Genomic DNA, 20889 nt, shown 5'->3' with positions numbered 1-20889 from the left:
ATTTCCACTTCAGATTGGCCTTCTTCAAGTCCAGACCTATACCCTTTGGAATACAAATTGTGGTCCAAGCTTCAGGAGATGGCTTGGAAGAAGAGACATCACAATATTGAAAGTTTAAAGCGGTCGGTCTCTTCTGAAGGCAGTTGCTCATTTTCCAGTCGATGTGTTGCGTAATTCAATTGATGCGTGGCCACGAAGACTTCAGAAGTGTGTCAGTGCTAAAGGTGGCCATTTCGAATAATTATTTGTGATTTTGGTTCATAATGCATCCATGCACCTCATGTTATTCTGATATTACAATATCTCTCACCATTTTGTGTCTATTTACTTACAACTTTGGGACAGTATTTATGGTAAGACTAGGTATATGTATATTAGCAGGTAACAATATGTTATAAGCACATTCTTACTTTCCAAAGAAGCGCATGTGGGATGGCAAAATGGATCCGGATCCAAAAATTCCAGATCCGGATCCAAAAGTACCGGATCCGGATCCGAAAGTTCTGGATCCAGATCCGAAAGTTCTGGATCCGGATCCGTTGATCCGGAACCGAAAAATTTTAGGATCCGGAACCAACCGTATCCAGATTTCGGATCCGCCAGGATCCGGATCTGGCCATCCCTAGTCCAGACATCACTGCACATTCCTAAACATAACATCGCAGCAATTCCAATTTTTCACGGTTTTCGCGTTTGCAAAAAATCAATGTCCCTACTAATTGGAAATTACTTTCTGGCCACCCCTCATTTAAATCAGTAGATGGAAAGTGAAACAGGGCTGGCAGAGAAAAGTCAATTCTTGAAGAAAGAGATTTGCTTTTATGATTGAATGATTCGAGTAAATATGATATTAAAATATTTACGTATTTATTATTAGTATTTTATTTCATAATATTGGACATTAACCTTACTCAGTGAGAGATTAATCTCTCACGAGTTTAAACAGACAGGACAGAGAGTGGCGTTAATTTCATTGCAATACTAGTGTTGCAGTAAATTTGAGGTTGGGAGCATGCACTTGCCAATTTTTATAACGTTCACCAATGCAGATTTATGTTTCACTTTTTCGTGATAGTATTTAATATATATCCCGTTTGGTTGGATTCTTCTTGATATCTAAGAATAGAGCAATGTCATTGTAAACGTATGTTAACTTGTGGGAAACCAGTAATACTTCAGGATGATGAACGAAAACCTTCGTAAGCACTTCTACATTAAATAAGGTGAAGTGAGCCAGAAGAGTAATCAAATTCCAGCAGCATATTTGCGGTCTAAAGCTCTTCTTGTTTATGCATGCGATTTTTGTTGGATGTTGCAGTCCATGCAATTTCTGTCGCATGTTGTAGTGAGATACTTTGTCGGGTGCGGACATTCGACAAAAATCGTATGTATCAATGGAGCCTATTTGTTTCCATGTTCCTTCAGTTTGTCCAACAAAATTCCTTACTACGACATCCGACAACTATCGGACGGCCCCACCCGCTCTTATCCCCTCCATCTCTTGACAAGTCCCCTTACTAGCCCCATAAGGACAAGAAAAAATGATAATTCAATGCATTTTCCACATAATATTTAGAGGCTTAACCTTTACTCCCACGATGATACCATATGGTACCATGATTATGAAATGAATGTGTTTTTTGGACCTTCATACTCTTATGTTTGGGTGGAAACTCTGACACAGGTCTGGAGCAAGCCGAATTCATATTGATGACCAACCTCCCCACTCTCCGCAATCCATGCCACATTTCCGAACAGAGTTTCACATTTTGGTTCATTTTTCAACTTGTATGTCAACAGGAACATGAAACATGTTTCAATCTCTTTGGAAAAGTCCATTTTTGAAGGGAATACTAAGGTTTGCACCTTCTCCCCAAAATAGTGGGAGAAGAGGGGGGCAAACTCCAGATTTTTATGTTTTTTTTTTTTTCATTAAAATTCGGTGGTCGCGTCCCCAAACCCTGCTTCCTCGGTTCAGCATTCAGTTGCATGCTCTGATGTTCTAGCTGCAAAACAAAAGTTATCCGAAGTAGATTGCTCCCATAGTGCCCGAGTTATAACAATATTCCTCCAAAGAATGTTCGAATTTAAAATTCCCGCCAAGAAGCCCGGGCGAGAGAAATTTCTCTCTCTCTCTCTCTCTCTCTCTCTCCTCCTGCCATCACTGGTTTCTGGCGGCGTGGTTGTGTTGCGCATAAAACGGGTCTAAAAATTGAGGCCGAAACGTACGAACGAGATTTCCTGTTCCCGTGCAGAGTTCCATAACGATATCTTTAAATAAATAAATAAATAAAAAAAATTAAAAAAGTCAATGAAGACGAAATTCCCTGAAATTTCCCTGACCTTTTTTGACACCTCAAATTCCCTGACTTTTCCCGGTTTTCCAGGTTTTCCAGGTCTGTCGCCACCCTGTTCTAGGAAAGTGGATGGGGCTGTTTCTCCATGTTTCCAGATCATGAAAGTGTCATCAGAGAAGTGGTTTCAAGCGTTGGGTATCCAGGTACTCTCACTCGAGTTTGCCCATGAAGAGGGTAGACTTGAACAAGACTACCTGGCCCTTCAAGGGCTGTTGTTTTACAGATGTGCAGGCAGTACTCCCATTCTCACCAAACTCTCTCAAGCATGTCTTGTGTGATGTTGCCGATGGCTGTGTTGATGCACCTTTGCAACTCTGACAAGTGTCTGTGGAAGTTGAGGAATGTAAACATTGTCTTTGATGAAATCCCACAGGAAGAAACCGCTTACTGTGAGGTCCGGTGACCGATGAAACTGCCATCGGAGACCATGGTGCGAAATAATTTAAGGCTGGTGGGGGAAGGAAGATCTTAATCTACACACACATGAACGCACACAAATATATACATATAAATTAATTACTATATACATATTTATAATGTTATTGAATATAAAATTAAATTACTAAATATTAAAAAAATATTATTATTATTATTATTAAATACATACATACAAAGGAATTAATTTCTTATACTGTGTATCAGGTATTTATAAAGTAACAAACTACTTCCTTTACTAACTGGTTAAAGATGTCAATAAATTAGAATAGAGCTTATACTTATGTATAAGCTTTTGTTTTCTGTTACCATAAATCAACTAGATTTCTTTTACTTTTATTAAGCGTATCTTGTTATTGTTGTAGATCTGTTAATGATTTCTTGAAAAAGATATTACAACCATCCTACCATGTGTGTTTAGCATATTATTCTTAGTAAAGTATATATGAAGCCGCGGTGGCTCAGTCAGTAACGCGTCTCTTTACCATGCTAAAGGTCCCGGGTTCGATCCCCGGCCGGTTCAAATCCAGGAACTTTTCTAACGATGGAAGTGGCCCCGGCGCCCACCCAGCGTCGAATAACATGGGTACCTGGGGAAACCCTGGGGGGTAAAGGTGGTCAGGGGCATGATGCTGATCACATCACCCCCACTCACGACCGGATCAAGAAAGTGTGGAGCGTTACCCCCACACCCCCTATACGCCTTCATGGCATGGTGCTATGCACAGGGGACTTTACCTTTTTTATATATGAAGTCAAAACCAATTGCTTACCTTGTGTATTATAACAAAAACTCTCTCCATCAGAATTTTTTGGTGGGGGGGGGATTCTTTTGGACAAGGGGGAAATCCCCGTCCCTCCCAGGATTTCGCACCCTGTCTGAGACATCACATACAACATGCTTGGGAAGGTTTGGTGAGAATGAGAGTACTGCCTGGACATCTGCCCTTCCACACTTTGGGAGCACATTGAATGCATTTAAGATCTGTGTAAAACTTCAAATGTTCCTCTTTCAAATGATGCTAGTATCATGCATTTCTGTTCATTACTGGTGAAAATATAGTCTTAAAAAATTAACCAATAACTTGTGGGCAAGTTGTAAATCTCCTGTATGTGCCAAATCATAAGGTAACATAAATCTTACCTGGAAATGGAGAATCATCTTCTCCTTTCTCCCTGATCATTTCTTTTAGGTTGTTCACAGTGTTCTCCTGAACAATGTCTTTCAGTGTGAGGTTTATAGAATTAGGCAAATGGCATATTTCAAATTCCAAGGGAGACCTCACATCTATAAGCATGTGAGGGACATCTTGATCCTGAACACGTTTATAGTCAGCTGGAGATATTCTCTCCGATTCTTCTAGAAGCTGCAACCTCCTGTCCTGAAATATTAAAAAAGAAGTTAGTATGAAGAAGAATCAATAGTAGTAGTAATGTTTCTGATTTGTTTTGTAAAACTATACAACTTACATCTATAACTAACATTTTCTATTGCAGATGGGACAGATTAATCTCAACCAATATTGGTTTGCTGGTAAAATTGTCAACAGATATTTCTATAAATAATCTGCAATTAGTGCAATATTCTGCCCTTTTGTTGTTGTTTTTTTATGAATATACAGGGATGAGCATAATTAGCTGACGGTTTTAAAATAGCAGAAATAAAACAAACACATTTCACTAGAGCATATTATGTAAATGGATTAAATTCTACATGTCTTGGATAGGGTGACCAGACGTCCTCTTTTATCCAGAATGTCCTCCTTTTTAGGTGTCTGTCCAGCATCCGGGCGGAGTTTTAAGAAATCGGTAAATGTCTTCCTTTTTTGGAAAGAGTATAGCATTGACCACAGTAAATGTGCTGCATAGAGAATGCTTACACACATAACGATCATTATTTAAGGCACATCACTTGAGGCACGTTAAGTATTCGAACAATGCTGACCTAGCATCTGGGATGTGAACACTGAGTCTAGTATTAATCTAACTCATTGCTTCACACTCTGCACGTCCCAGATTCGAGTGTATATAGTCCGTGCAGTTCAATTTCGATTGATTTGGTTTATTTAGGGTTAGGTGCGAGACAAGCCACAGGTTGAACCTTGCCCTAAAATAAAGAAAATTTGAATTTTACGTCAATTTTCTGCTAGTTTTGGCTCACCACGAAGATGAGGATGAGCGATGATATGACGATTTTCATGAAGTGACACTCACAAAGAACACCCATGCCCAGGCTGGGATTCAAACCCAGAACCCCTGACATCACAGCACATTGTGGTAAACACTCCGACCCAAAGGTCGGACAGTTTCTTTTCTGGTCATACATATGCAATACAGAAGCGCATAGTGAGAATTTTGATTTTTATGTATTATTTATTTTTATGAAATAATGAAGCAAAAGTTTACATTCAAAAAATGATCTCGCAAGAATCAAGGATGAAAGAAACCAATATGATGCAAAGTGTAAAGTGCCTGTCACTTTCCCCTGCTGTTGAAAGAGTGCTAGAAATGTTCGCGGCATTAAAATAATATTTCTTGTCCCGATCTGAACTACCTAAAATTTAAATTCGTTTTTTTTTTTTTTTTTTTTTTTTTGTTGTTGTTTTTACTTGTTACTTTTGCATTCACTTGTGGGGATATTTCATTCTAACATCCTAGAAATGGAAAAGGAGCAAGATTCTGTGCTTCAAATTATAGATATTCTTAGTTACGATTGTCATGTGTTAAATTATAGATTAGGAAATTTGCTTTCTTTGTTTCAAGGTAAGAGGAAATTATGGAAAAATAATTGTTCACAATTATCTGTGAGCAAAGTATTGGTAAGATATAAGTAATGGCGAATGTGTTGCCATTTTTTGCAGTGACTTTGTCCTCCTTTTTCGCCATGCTGTCCTCTTTTTTGAATGTACACGTATGTGTCTAGCCACCCTAGTCTTGGAGATTAATTCAAACAACACACAAAATGATACTAACAAAAAATAATGTATTTTAAGTGATCACCTTCTAATGCTACACAGGATTGGAGTATTTTTCTAAAGTTCAACATCACACGGTTCCAGACATCCTTCCTAATACTCTCAATGGCTCACTGAGTGCACTGCTTCATGCTATCCATGCTTACATTTTTTGTTTGTCAAGAAGAACTTTTGCAGATTTTCCGTTAATCACAGACAGTGTTGAAATATAATAAATATACTTTTAGTGAGGAGTTCTTCCTTCCTTGTTTTATCACACAATCAAACACAAAGGAAGTAAATATCTAGCCACTGTAAGTACTGCTTTACTGGTCATGGAAAACTTCGATGACGACTGAGAGTTCAACGTGCTGACCACATGTCAACCCGTAACTGGTTGGATGATTGCCCAACTCTGGTGGGAGTGAGGCCAGCAGTCAGTAGGTAGGCCCTGACTCTCATGTGCCGTTGTGCCACAGGATATAATTAAGTACTGCTTTTGGTGTATAATGTCTTTAACAACAGCAACAACATCAACAATAATAATTTTCACTTTTCGACATGCAACTAGTTGAAGTTAATCTCTAAATAAGGTCCGATGTAGAAATTTTAGCACTGGCAGAGATGATTCCACGCAGGTAAAACAACGATGGCGAAAAATCACGCGAGGACAGGCTGGCTCGGTAGCTCAGTGGTTAGAGCAATGGCACGGTATGCCACAGACCCGGGTTCGAGTCCTGGTCGAGCCTGCATTTTTCGCTGAAAATTTCTACGTAGTACATCTCCTGTGTGTGCCTAATCTACAATAAGGTCATATGTGTTTACGCTGACCTTAATCCAATGAACTTGCTGTGTTGAAGACTGCAATATACAATCCTTCTCAAAATCTCAAAATACCAACCCAACAGTCCTCTACAATTTCATCAAGCCACTGACTTTTCTTCCCAGATAGATATGCTAATTATTACATTATAATATCAACTATAAATCACTTGATTTTTCGTTAAAATTTCTTGAAAAAGAATCACCATATTGGTGTTATGATTTTTGCCTAGCTAATATACGAGGGCAAATCGAAAAGTCTTTGCGCCTAATTTTTTTCTAGCTTGCTATAAGTGTTACTACAAAAGCAAGATATGCGGGTGATACAGTAGGCTTTTCTTGGAATGGCCCTATTGTAACTTCCGATTTCTTCCACGGCACGGTGCTGTTATCAGTTGGAAAAAGATGGCCGGAGTGCTCAGGAAGTCCATGCCATATGAGCAGCGAAGTGTTATTTGTTTTTTATGGTGCAAAGGACAAACAGCCACAGATATCCACAGGGAAATGGAGACAGTGTATGGGGACAAGTGTTTATCAGTGCAAAGTGTGCAGTGGTGGTGCAAGGAGTTTGAAAATGGACGAGAAAATGTGGAGGACAATGAGCGATAGGGCCTCTCGCTGACACTGGACAACATTACCCATATTGATGAAATGGTGAAAGCTGATCGACATGTTCACCTGAAGGACATTGCCACTGACCTTGGCATTTCCTATGGTAGTGTTTACGACATTGTTCACGATTTGTTGGGATACCGCAAGGTATCGTATTGGTGGGTTCCTAAGCTTCTTGATGATGAACGTTGTTTAAAAAACAAATAACACTTCAGTGCTCATATGGCGTGGACTTCTTGAGCACTCTGGCCATTTTTGCCAACTGATAACAGCACAGTGCCGTGGAAGAAATTGGAAGTTACAATAGGGCCGTTCCAAGAAAAGTCCACAGCATCGCTCGTACATCTCGCTTTTGTAATAATACTTATAACAAGCTAGAAAAAAATTATGCACAAAGACTTTTCGATTTGCCCTTGTATTTGTAGTTAAGAAATTATTTTATAGTTTATTTGAAGTCTGTTGTATATAATAATAGGCTCATCTGGCCTGGATTTAGCGTTTAAAATAGAATCCAAAAATGTAACCCCACCAGAAATTGAATTCAAGACTTGGTGGGTAATAATATGCATCTTAAATTCACATGAATTAATTCATTAAACTATTGCATATTTTGAAAAAGATAATTTTACCTTATCGTTTGCTTTTGAACCACAGAATTGTTCATAATCAATTAAGGTTGTTACTTTCGGGCTGGTTCCACAAACATCACATTTGGGATTTTTACCTCGCAACTTTATGTTGCGGAAAGTACTTGCTGAACCATCAAAGACCAGCATTCGCCCAGAGAGAGTCTCCGGAAGACTCAAGATCATCTTGACAGCTTCCAAAGCCTGAAGTACTCCAATAACACCTGGAACTGAATGTTGCATTAAATAGTAAGGTTGAAGAATGATTTATATTCAAATTGTACTCTTTCATATGTATTATATGAATGGCTCAGGAGTAAAACTTGATATGAAACCAAGAAAAATGCAAGTGAAAGTTCGTTCATTACATTGTGGCTTATGCGTTACCCAGATGTTCCCATGTGATTCTGCCTATCAGTGGCTACAGAAGGAACTTCATTCACTAGTGTACAGCAACTGGAGACTGTGCAGCAACTGAATCCACTGTTAACTCAATTTTCAACGGAATGTGGGTTATTAAGTTTACTCCCGAGCCACTCATATGTAAACAAGATTTTTCAGAATAAGTAATCAAATCTCAATTGAATACATTCTTTAAATGAACTGTCTATTTGAAGTAGTTTATGGCACACAGAGAATATATATTATAACAGAAAAGTCATGTGAGAATTGTGAGGATCAAACTTGGGTCTTTTGACATTCCATACCAATTCTCTGTAAGTTCCCTCAATTGCAGGGAGATGGCATTAGTATCTACAGTACATGTCCAAGGGTGCCCAATAGCAATAAAATATTACATGTTACCTGGATTGGACATTATACACTTGCAGTCTTATTTGCATTGAAATCAGAAAATAGGAACGGAACACCAGGAAAATTAAAGGTTGCAAATGGCTATTGGCATTTCAGGGATAACTCATCCTATCATCAGGATGGGAGGTAAAAACTCTCAATGCTTAGTACAACTAGGCAGGAGTCACTGCCTAGTTTTGCTGAGTCTCTCATAGTTTCTGCCTAGTTGTACTTAGTGTTGCGAGTTTTTACCTTTTATCCTTTCTTCTTATCATAATGACTGGGATAAGATATCCCCAAATTGATGGTGTCTTTTGCTGTATTGTTATACTGTTTTGTGTTTTCTCCACGAGACATGTTTTCACATTTGAAGCAATTATAAACTTATTCAGAGATCTAGCTGTGGAGAGGCCACAGGTTGACTTTGCAGTTCAGTGGTAAACCAATAAGAATTAAATAAGCTTCATCAGCCTTTGGTTTCCAGGTCACCCTGTATGCAATGTTATAGTTTCAGCAGAGTAAGGCCTACTTTAGACGAAAACATTTTCCGTGGCATTTTTCTTAACATTTATGCCATGGCTAAAATGTTACCCTATAAAGTGAAAAATCTTATGGCATTTCAGATTCCATGGCATATTTCATGGCATTTCTCAAGGATAGAATCGGTCCTACTGCCGTAGCATTTTTCGTAGCACAGCCAATCAAAAACAAGCTCTAGATCATGAGAGCAGATACAATGGTGGCTGAGTGAGATGTAAACAACGTATCACTTCACATTTTCAAAAGCCAATAACTATTCAACCGAGGAGACTAACGTTTCCTATAAAAAGGTTTTAGGTACAAAGCAATGGCGCTGCTTAAATGCATACTTTATTACATATACAATACGTATGGAAGAATATTTTAGTTATTTCAATTGTAAACACTGTGAACTCACCATACATGGTGTAACTTGACATGAATTTCATGCTGCATATATATTATACCAGAGGATCCCAAACTTTTTCGTTTCACAGCACCCCTTGTGCTTCAAGATTTATCCGTGGCACCCCTACTAGAGTTTCAAGATTTTTCTGTGTGGCCCAAGTCAGAATGTGTGTCTATCTAACACTTGCAATGCTTAGTTAGTGTGTTTAGGTAGCTTGCTTTAGTTAAAAAATATACACATATTTAAAATTTCAGAAACATTTTACATGTAAAAAGTACTAAATAAGTAAATATTTGGAACAATCATATCATTTCAGTGAAAATATTGGAACAGTTCATGGTGCCCCTGTAAACCAGCCATGGTGCACCAGGGTGCCCACTTTCGGAACCACTGTATTATACATTGTAATCGCAAACGCTAACCGAAATGTTACATGAAAAGCTTCCGTGTGTCTGCTATAAGAATTTTGGAAGCATTTACATAACATCTATGCTATCGAAAATGTTAAAAGAAAAGCTTCCATCTAAAGCGTTTGGAAAAGAATGAAAGAAAAAGATTCAAGACAACACACACACTTACCAGCTCCAAGGACACCTCCATCTCCACAGTTGGTTACAGTCTCGGGAGGAGGAGGAACGGGGAACAGACAGCGATAACAAGGCCCATTCATGTAATTGTACACTGTCAACTGACCCTCTAATTGAAGTGCACTTCCTGAAACAAGAGGTCTCCCAGCCAACACACAAGCATCATTCAGCAGGTATCGGGTGGCTACGTTGTCTGTCGCATCCAAAACGATGTCGTATGATTTTACAAGATCAAGGGCATTTGTACTATCCAGCTGCAAATGGTAGGGGGTCACTTCTACATTGTGATTCAACCTGGAAGACAATAAATTTTAGTTGCCTAATTGTAAAATACATGTGGTGTTTAAATGTACAGAAGCAAGACATAGTTAAAGAAACTTTTTGTTTTTCCTGGGAAAGATCAGAAATTGTCAACAGTACCTCCTCATTTCTCCCAACAGGTGGCAAGGGAACACATCTTGGGGCTAGGTGTACAGCATTTCTACAAGATTGTGAGGAAGATAAGGTCTTACTTTCTTTAACTGTTCACTACTATAATTTATATTAGGGAAGGACTAATATAAAATTTATCGATACTGATAACGAAAATTCTACTGATCCAATATAAAATTCTAAATGGTCCTTGAAGAACCTGAATGGTTCATTGACCTCTTTAATAAATGTATGTTTCACGGTGACTACAATGTCAAAAAGCCACATATTTAGACAACTTACCCGATGGTGCTGTGGTAGCATCGTCACCTTGTAATCAAGGGTTCCTGGGTTCGATAATCGGTGGAGGCACATAGTGGTTGGGATCCCACTTTAAACAGTAGGTCCAGTCCCGATTAGCCTTACTGTGCATAAAGTGGACTTAAAAACACCAATTCAATCAATTAGACATGTTACTTTATATAAAAAGTAGGACATGGAGATTATCCATAAAAATTATAATAAAGTAACAGAATATTACACTAAAGTATAATATATTTATAGATTTATTGGATTGCTAAAATTATTGGAAATTTTACCGATACATGAATATACCTAGATCGGCCGATACAGTATGTATCGATTAATCTGTCCCATCCCTAATAAATATTTTTCTAAGGATTGGGCAAAATGAAATTTCTGCTAGTGCCAACAAAGTACCAGTGTTTGGAAAGTTACATTTACTTTTTGCTGGGAATCAGTGATCCTTAATTGTAATAGCATAAACAAGTGTAGAATTACATGTGCTTTATACATATTGCTGGTACATATGGTATGCGCCAAAATATACAGTACTGAAACTCACGCACCTCGAACGCGCATGTGCGTTTGTCGATGGGGCATAGCTCCAGCCGCTCATGTTCTCAGCAGTGAAAAGGAAGTTATAACTCACTAATACTGTGTATGTAGTGTTTCTTTCAGGATAAATACACTCACAGATGACAACAATGTAATGTTCACCTTTTAATTTCAGTACTGTATATTTTGGCGCATACTGTAATATAAGTCTTCATATATTTATATTTTTACAACAAATAAAAAAAATGTTGGAACAAAGAGTCATACTTGAATGATTACTCATTTAATTTTACAGGGTGACCCCAAAAAAGGTAACCAAATATTTTTGTTACCTTATGTTTTGGTTATCTTTTTTTGGGCCACCCTGTACATATATACATATACTTTAAACACTTTATGTTGTTAAACAATGACTTCTTTCTATCTGCATTCACTGCATCCCAGCAAATGCAGCAATCCACCCAAAACATGGAAGTCATCACATGGAATTAGAAAGGACAAATTGCAATGAATCGTGGGTGTTCTAAATTTAGCATGCAAGGAAGTGAATGCAATTTCATGAAAATCCATTTCCATTAGCATTCAGAGAAAAGGCATAGTTTGTCAAATTTAGATCTTCTCCCATGTTAAGAATTATCAAGATAACAATTTAAGTGTCGTAAGATAACTGTAAAAGTAACTGCTACAGTTACTTTCAAAAGTAAGCTGTAGTTACAACTTCTCAAAAAGTAACTGTTACTTGTAACTGCATTACTAGCAACTAGTTACTTACAAACACTGCAAAGTACTGATATAAATTTACCAGTATAGATAACCAATATTTTAAAATGCAATACGAAATTACAAATGTTTCATACAGAACCTAAATGGCTTATTCACCTCCTTAATTAAAACATGTAATCAGGTAACTGCAAAGGGTTTTGCCTTAAAGAAGAAGTACAAAATTGAAACACTGATTTTACAAAACCAGGAAGGTACGTGGGTTAAACTTTTGCACTAAATTCCACATTATTTACAGAAATATTGGATCAGTAAAATTATCAGCAATTTTATCAATAAACCAATACATCCGACATGGACCAGTACTGGTAGCATACAAATTATTCTGACTCATCCCTTGTTTCTATTATTTTCAAGCAACAAGAAATCCACACAATTAATAAGAATTTCAAAATGACTGCAGAAAATTATGCATATATCCCCAAGGTCTCTGAAATCGTAATAAAAAGGATGATAGATACGTAGAAAAATTGAAAAGGTATATCAGGAAATCAATCTTCAGAAACTGACAAAAATTCTGGAGAGCTTCCCGAGCTTTCGAGAACTATTTTAATTCGTTTCCAGAAAAAAATCTACCAAGGCATATTTTATTACACACACATTTTAAAAAATGACTGATATTCACCTTCATAGCTATGGCACTGGCTTGCTCCATTAATTACATCAAACACATTAGCTATATTATTAAAAATAAGATAAAATGACAACGAATACCTTGTTTGGCTCTACAAATCAGTGTGTGAATTAATGGGGGGAAGGGGGATGTCAGGGGATCCCCCCACAAAAGATTGTCCCCCTCAAAGAAAATGGAATTCAAAGCATGTAGAACACCATTTATCAAACACAATTGAAAAATCATCCTGTCCATTAGTGGTTCAGTCTTGAAACATTTCCTTGCAGAAAAGTATGCAGCCTTGTGTATTAACGATTGACACAATGCTGCAACTGACCAACCTCACCAAACCAAGACAACACTTTTTCCACTTAAGTTTCCATGGCACAGTGCTGATATTTTACATGTATTAAAGTGTTCACAAGAAACTTAGAGATTAGGTTGAATGGATATTTAAGTTTGGACATGGTCAAGTTTTAACTGTTACTAGTTCAATAGCTCCTTATGTATACGAGTGTAGGTTTTCTTAAAATATAAATATACTAAGTGTTTTTAAATTGTGTGTAAATGTTAACATAAGATTGAATGAGCTAGGTTGAGACCAATGTTCCAAGGTACTTGGAACAGCAAGACAATAGTTTGTTTTCCTTAAGGAAAATTCATATGCTCTCAATGGATTTATCCATTTCACTTGATGAGGATTACTTTGGTAAAGTTTTATAGTGCATATAAATGCATATTTGGGACGTTAGAGCATATTTTAGCTTAATGTGCATATAATTTGAATATACAGTAGACTCGCGATTATCCGAGCTAATTTGGGACTGAGACTTCCTGGGATACAGAAAAACTCTGATAATAGGGAGATAATGTGCTAATAGGTCGTAAATGACGAAACAACACTTAAAACTGTATAGTAATTATTTATTACTAGTACAACATAAATGAGAAGATTACTTTTTCAAAAAGTCTTTCATAGTTTTTTGGACTTCCAGAGAAACCACACACCTTTTCTGTTTGTCACTCATACTTGCTTAGAATAGGCCTACACAGATTTAAACACCACCATAACAATCAGATACACCAACAATGTAACGAACACATGCAGTGCGGACGGTGACTTGACTCCAACTTACTAGTAAACAAAGAGGGGGTGCGTTATGAAACGCAATATTTTTCACCCACTACCTCGGTTAACCTGGAGCCTCGGTTAATCAGGACTCGGTTAATTGCGAGTCTACTGTATTGGGAATTTGGGAGCAATTTTCATGTAATTGTTTGTTTCAAGTTTGTCTGCTTCATTTTCCCCATTCATTGCGTTAGCATTAATAAATAGCCTACTTCGTCTGGTCTTGGGCAATAGTTGGGTCATGGACATTCCAAAACTCATCCCGTAGCATTGCAGGTGGTTTGGTTGTGAAGAGAGATAAAATCCACCCTTTCATCAACCAACGAACGATCTTTCAGAGATGCGAGTCACATTTCCAAATTCCAGCGACAACACTGGGGTTGGGTTATTTGAGGATTATCTGTTAATGTGACATCTTGATAAATCTGTGAGTGTGTGTGTGTGCTGCAGAAGTGACAATAAATGCCGAAGGAGAGAAGATGTAACAGCATATTGCTCCAACAGTGGATAGAAGGTAACGATGCGTTTACCACTGCTGGATGAGTTATTTATTGTCGAGTATGTTCTAAACATGCAATACATTTCAGGTATTTAGAGTAGTTTTTGGCAGCTTGAATGGACATAAAGACTAGTGTATTGAAATGTTAATGTAAAATAATAAGATATTGATTAATGCAACGAAAAGAGCATATTGTTTGTAACAAGATACATATATTATTACAATTGCAATATTGCAGTTTTTAGAGCGAGCCTTCAGACAAAGAAATGCATGTAATATAATCATTTTGTTACATGAGACTAAAAACATCTGTAAATTAGTATTTCTTTGGTGATCCTAAACAGCACAATTTATCACACTTTCAATTCTATAATTGCCTTCAGTGAGTTACTGATACATTTACTTTGCATGTAAGGTGTATACAACCTTAAAATAGGTTGTTTTGGATATTTTTAGTGCGTATTTTGGCCCTTTTTAGTGCATATTTCGGTTTTTTTAGTGCATATAAATCTGCCCCTACTGATAACACACATACAAATTTGCATACCGAAAAAAAAAAACTACCTCCAAAAATGAAATCATAACTATGTCACTGAGTCCCCCCCCCCCCTTCCCTCTTAAGCTAAAAGCTTAATTCATTTGCACAGTGCCACAAATGTTCAGATTGGCTGCAGTTTTTCTTTAGGGATGGGAGAAAAGAATGAGATGTGGAACCACATTTTAATGTGGTTAAAATTGTTAAATGGGATTAAAAAGTATAAAAACTTAATATCCTGATCCTTAATGATACCCTTGGCGACAATTAGAGAATACCTCTATTTGTCATGAACACTTGATTGAGCTTAGTAAGTTATTTCTCATACAAACTGCATTTATATCTTTAATAATTTTCATTCACAATGAAATTAATAATGCTGATTATGATGTGCTTTCCAACTATACATTTTCCCTCATTGATTTGTTGCAATAGTGCTGATGTGAATAAAATAAAGTTACAGACACTAAAAGCCGCGGTGGCTCAGTCGGTAACGCGTCTGACTACCATGCTAGAGGTCCCGGGTTCGATCCCCGGCCGGTTCAAATCCGGGAACTTTTCTAACGGTGGAAGCGGCCCCGGCGCACACCCAGCGTCGAATAACATGGGTACCTGGGGGATAAAGGCGGTCAAGGGCGTGATGCTGATCTCATCACCCCCACTCATGACCGGATCAAGAAAGTGTGGGGCGTTACCCCCACACCCCCTATACGCCTTCATGGCGTAGTGCTATGCACAGGGGAACACTTTACCTTTACCTTTTTTGACACTAAAAGTACAAATATGCTATTACTTCTAAGATGCTTGTACTTGCAATCTGTAAAGATTTATAGCAGATGCAGACAGACATTGAAATGAGTATACCTGTATTTACATAAAAATAGCTAATATATGTATTATTTATGAGAACTTATGAAAGTTGGTGGATTGGGGCATAAGTCATGGCAAATATTTTTTCATGAGAATGCAGGACCAGCACAAAAATCCAAAACATACAAATGGAAGGGGGCTGTGTATTGTAATGTGTAATGTATGAACAATGCAGATCATGTGTACCAGGTGTAGGATAGGGAAGTGACCAAAATATCCTTAACCCTAGAACACTACCGTACGTAAAATTTATGTATGTGTTGCACTCAAATCCCTCCCCTACCTCCCACCTCACACCCACTTACCCCTCAGCCTAGCAGTGCCTGTGGCATTCTGTCAGACGCGAGGCAGCACTGTGGTAAGGACGGTGCAAGCATTGAACGTCTTTAGTTTGTTCGTTATGTTGGACTCTGTACCCAATAATACGTAGCGCTAGTAATAGAAGAAAAATCGTCCACGTCATTTTGACATTTGTAAATTTGATTTGGATAGTTAGATTTTGAAAACAAAACTTTAGAACCATGCACTATTTTCTTGCAAGACTTTAAAATTACATTTGTTCCTTATTTACAGCATTATGAATATTATTGTTTGCTCTTCATTGTTTGAACTTTTCGCCTTCATTCTTAATGTACGAACGGGCTTGTCAATCAAGACCTTATCTTAAAATATTCTACGTTTAATAAAATCATGTTTATACATTTTAAAATGAAGAATAAAACTCCAATATAAGGAAAATAAAGAAAATAATGTTCACAAAGAATCGTCATTTTGTTTTCATGATGTAGAGGTTGTTTTAAAAATCGACTCCTTTATGTACGTAAAATTTACGTAGCGCTAGTTACACTGTAATATTGCAACATGGTATTGTTCTAGGGTTAGAGATAGTGTCCTCCCACATGTGTTTACAAATCTGAAAGTAAACATTTGCATTACAAGAACAAAAGAGGCGCATGCTATGGTAGGGCATTATTCCCCACACTTCCTGTGGCATTCTCTGGCATTTCTTCCCCAAAGAATGACTACTTTGATGCATAACTTGAATCAACAAAGAATTACCACTGCCCTCTGCAATCACTGCCATCTAGTGACGTGTCCACATACTGCAGGTGCCATGTTCTCCGGAACATACGATCATATTATGGTACCACTGTTTAACTTTGAGAAAAATATAGTTGCCATGAACTTGCCCCCCCTAATCCCCGCCACTGCCCATCACCATTGTTCTTTGACTTTATAGACTAGAGTCCACTACTCAAGTAACTCCCCAGTCACGATGCTGAATCAACAATGAAATTTTTAATGCTTGCCCAGAGAATCCAAACATGGACTATGCAAGAGGCATTTTTATCTATATACTGTTGTATGTATGGTAGTTATTCCAATATATTTCTATCATTTAAAAAATATACATCCTTCACAGCAGATGGTGGTAAATATACATAAATTGTTGACTTACATAAGTTGGAGAAATGCACAATCATTTAACCCCTTTACCGTGGCAGCCTTGAAGAGAAGTTCGACAAAAAAAAAGATCGTCTACATATAGACGCCACCGCAAAATAAATTCTTCATAAATAATAACTATATTTAGACTCTCTGCAAAATGAACTTCATCAAAACAATCTATATATAGACTCTGCTGCAATTTACCATTATATATTAATTTTTGGATTCATAAGTTATTTTTATTTTTATATTTGTAAAATGCACATATTTTTAATTTGTACTTTTAACTATTTTCATAGGGTAAAATGTGTAATAGTTTTTTTTGTTTATCGAAATTTTTGTTTATTTCTTCAATAACAAACAAAATACACGTAATTACAAAATTAATATTAGTGAACTTTTACATATTTTGATTACAATATATAATGCCACAAAAACTTCTGTTGCTATAGTCAGTATATACCTAACTTACAATAAAAAAACTAACAATTGCAATTGTGATCTACATTCAATATATAATGTCACTTTCAATAGTCCTTCTTTTTTTCTCAGGCTCATATTTACTTTGGTAAGTTCTCCATTGTATGATACTCTTTAAAACATGGTGTGATGCACAATGGCAACTCGCATACGTCACAGCAATAGATACTTCTTCTAACTTTGTTTTGTAGTGTGCAATACACGCATCTTCTTTGAAGCTTCTTCTTGGGACCAGGTGCATCACCTGTAAGAATTTTGACTGGGAAATGTCTTCCTGTAAGCCTTGTGGGACATGTTCCTAAGTTGAGGGGACCTATTGGTTTTCTAATCCAGTACACATCTTTTCCATAAGCACTGATGAGCTGCTCAACGAGATCCATTTTGAAATCAAGAAATTTCTTTCCACCTCCATTGCGCCTGTAAATGATGTGGCTGTTGAGAAGAGTTATCTCAAGCAATCTGAAAAATATCTTCTTGTAGTATTTTTTAACTCATTTTCTTGTAGGCGAGGAATCAGATGTAATTTGGTCCATTACATCTATTCCTCCCATGTTACACCTTTTATACTGTACACATACTGTGGGTTTGCTAATGGGTTTTCCTGCAACCTGGACTTCTTCCTTCGTGTCATCATAAATTGTGCTCAGCATATGTACATATTTCTTTCTCCACTTCATGTGCATGAGCTTACTCTTGAACCTAACAATAGTTTCGCCTTTATTCAACACTTTGTCATTTACTTCCTTGCAAAGGTTCTTCCTCGTGAAACGCACTGTTCCAATGGCATCTGTTTTGTTAGTGACATAAAGCTCAGGAGAGGCATAGAAATTGTCTATTCCAAGAGTGTATCCTTTATTCAATAATGGTTCAATAAGACTCAAAACTATCTTCGTTGGCTTGGTGAATCCTTTGCTAATTTCTTCAGATATTCCTGGAATATTACAGGGATAAGTCGTTTTTTTACCCATGTAAACTAGAAGATTCCAAATATAGCCAGTTTCTGCTTCTGCTAATATGTAACATTCAATGCCAAACCTGGCTCCCTTGAGAGGGATGTATCTTTTCCACTTCAGTCTTCCTTTCCACAAGAGCACTGATGCATCAACACTTATATTTTTCGCTGAAATGTAATGGGATTTGAACTTTCCAAGAAGAAAGTCTAGCACATCTCGAAATTTTATGGTTGGCACATCTTGTTCTACTTTATCAGACAAATGCAAATATTTCATAAGTAAGCTGAACCTGTCCCTACTAATGCACTTTGAGAAGAAAGGAGTGGATATCAGAGGATTGGTAGAGTGGTAAGATTTGATTGTCGGTTTTCTCACAATCCCTTGCAGAATAATGAGAGCTAGGAAGACGTACATCTCAAGAACACTTGTGTCCTTCCATAAAAGGTCTCTGCTTTTCCGTCTCATTTTACCTGACCTTCTTTTGTCATCTCCAACTTAGCTAGCATATTTATTTGTTTCGCTCACAATATATTCCATCAGAACTTTATCAAAAAAGACTGAAATATATCCAATGGGCTTTGTGGATTCGAAAGCACTAACTTCACACCACTGTCACCTGTGAATGGGAAAGGGTCTCTGCTTACCATTGAAGATTCAGTCCATGTATCAGATGCAGTTTCATCTTCCAACTCACTGCCGCTAGTTTCACCATCTTCTTCTTCAATTCCTGTCCTATCGTTTTGAGCATCTTCATCACTTGAAACAACATCTTCACTGCAAGTACCTTCACTTTCAACATCAGAGATTTCATCCAGAAAATCATCATCTAAGTCATGCTCCAGTAGATGCTGAATATCAGTACGTCTGAGGTTTCTCCCCGCCATTGCGAAAATTCTGTGTGCAATACACAAAATAAAAATGTACCATTGCACAATGCACACCACTAGCTAACGAAACTTTCTCTGGGGAAGCAGCTCTCGAACTAAAAGAAAAGACACCAAACACAAAGCAGTATATGATAATCAATAGAGTCCATATAGTAACAAGGTAAAATGCAGCAAAACAAACAATACAAAGTTTTTTTTTCGGTACCAACAATGCATAAAAAATGGACTGTTTGCTTGCAAACTGCTTGCAGAGACCTTTAAAGCATTAAAAAGAGGGGTCTATATATACGACGAAATCAGTTTTTGTATGAAAGGGATTTACAGAGAAACAAACCTTTTTAATGCTGAGGCTGCTGACTGGACCTTCTGCTGACCAATACTCTGCTCTGAATGAAGTAACTGCCTGTGTAAGTTATTTAGTTCCACTGTGTCATAGTCAATAATCCCAATATGACCTGAAGAAGCAATGGATGCATTTTAACACTGCAATAGACTACCTATGTAATGCTTAAAAATATACATTGTACAACAACATGACAGCCACACTTTTGGAAAATCATTTTTTTGGACCAAGTGGTGTGTTGCTACCACATCCAACTATTTCAGGTATTATTTCAGTAAATTTCTAAGTGATAGCAGTATCATGTAGGCTGTCATGTTGTTGCCCAAGTGATTTTTTCCTCTCCTTTTTGAGAAGAACATGACAAGCCACTGTGTATGGTGACATCATGCAGTGATGCGTTTCTCAATCCCATGAGGTAATTATTTAATTTTGACACTTCATTGCCTAATTCTAGTGATAATTCTAATTCTCCTACAAACCATATTGGTGAGGAAATTGACTATCGACCATCAGTGACAATTTTTCATCAAGTCAAATAAGTAAACGATAAAATAATTTGTGGCTTGTCATACTATTGTGTCTGTAATTTCCAGAACATCCTGTGAGCAAAATATTTGCTACAAAATTCTTCAGATGGCTTTTTAATCTGAAGTTCATTCGATAAACTCATTGGATGTCTTTGTAAATGAAAAGCTAAAGCCTGTTAGACAAATAAAATATTTTATGGTTGTAATAGTTATTAACAGTATTTAGAGAATGTGGCTTATCGTATTGTTATCACAAGACTTTCAGTTGGTTTATTATATGAGGGCAAGAACATGACAAGCCACAAAATCGTGTGCATTACTTTAGAAAAGAAGAGTAAAGTAAGGCTTAAAAGATACTTTCATTTGAGTCAGAGAAGAGATAATATATCTATTTAAAAAATTATGAAGCCTGACCAACATTACATTTGTAATAAAAATTATG

General features: G+C 37.1%; 1 protein-coding gene and 1 non-coding gene across 2 annotated transcripts in view; one reads left to right on the top strand and one right to left on the bottom strand.

The window, feature by feature from the left end:
* Uba4 (Ubiquitin-like activating enzyme 4) overlaps nucleotides 1-20889 on the bottom strand; it is a 64773-nt gene that overhangs the window by 7771 nt on the left and 36113 nt on the right. The window contains exons 4-7 of the mRNA XM_083125177.1: nucleotides 19912-20032; nucleotides 10106-10407; nucleotides 7810-8036; nucleotides 3937-4174 (exon numbers count right to left, since the gene is read on the bottom strand). Of these exons, the coding sequence (XP_082981303.1) occupies nucleotides 3937-4174; nucleotides 7810-8036; nucleotides 10106-10407; nucleotides 19912-20032 (888 nt within the window). The remainder of the gene's footprint in view (nucleotides 1-3936; nucleotides 4175-7809; nucleotides 8037-10105; nucleotides 10408-19911; nucleotides 20033-20889) is intronic.
* TRNAT-GGU (transfer RNA threonine (anticodon GGU)) lies at nucleotides 6424-6495 on the top strand. Its single transcript has one exon. It is a non-coding gene; the product is annotated as a tRNA-Thr (tRNA).

The sequence above is a fragment of the Lepisma saccharinum genome, chromosome 7 (assembly GCF_977018435.1).
Source record: "Lepisma saccharinum chromosome 7, izLepSacc3.1, whole genome shotgun sequence".
NCBI lineage: Eukaryota > Metazoa > Arthropoda > Insecta > Zygentoma > Lepismatidae > Lepisma > Lepisma saccharinum.
Note: the sequence above shows the minus strand (reverse complement) of the source record. Positions and strands in the feature narration are given on the sequence as shown.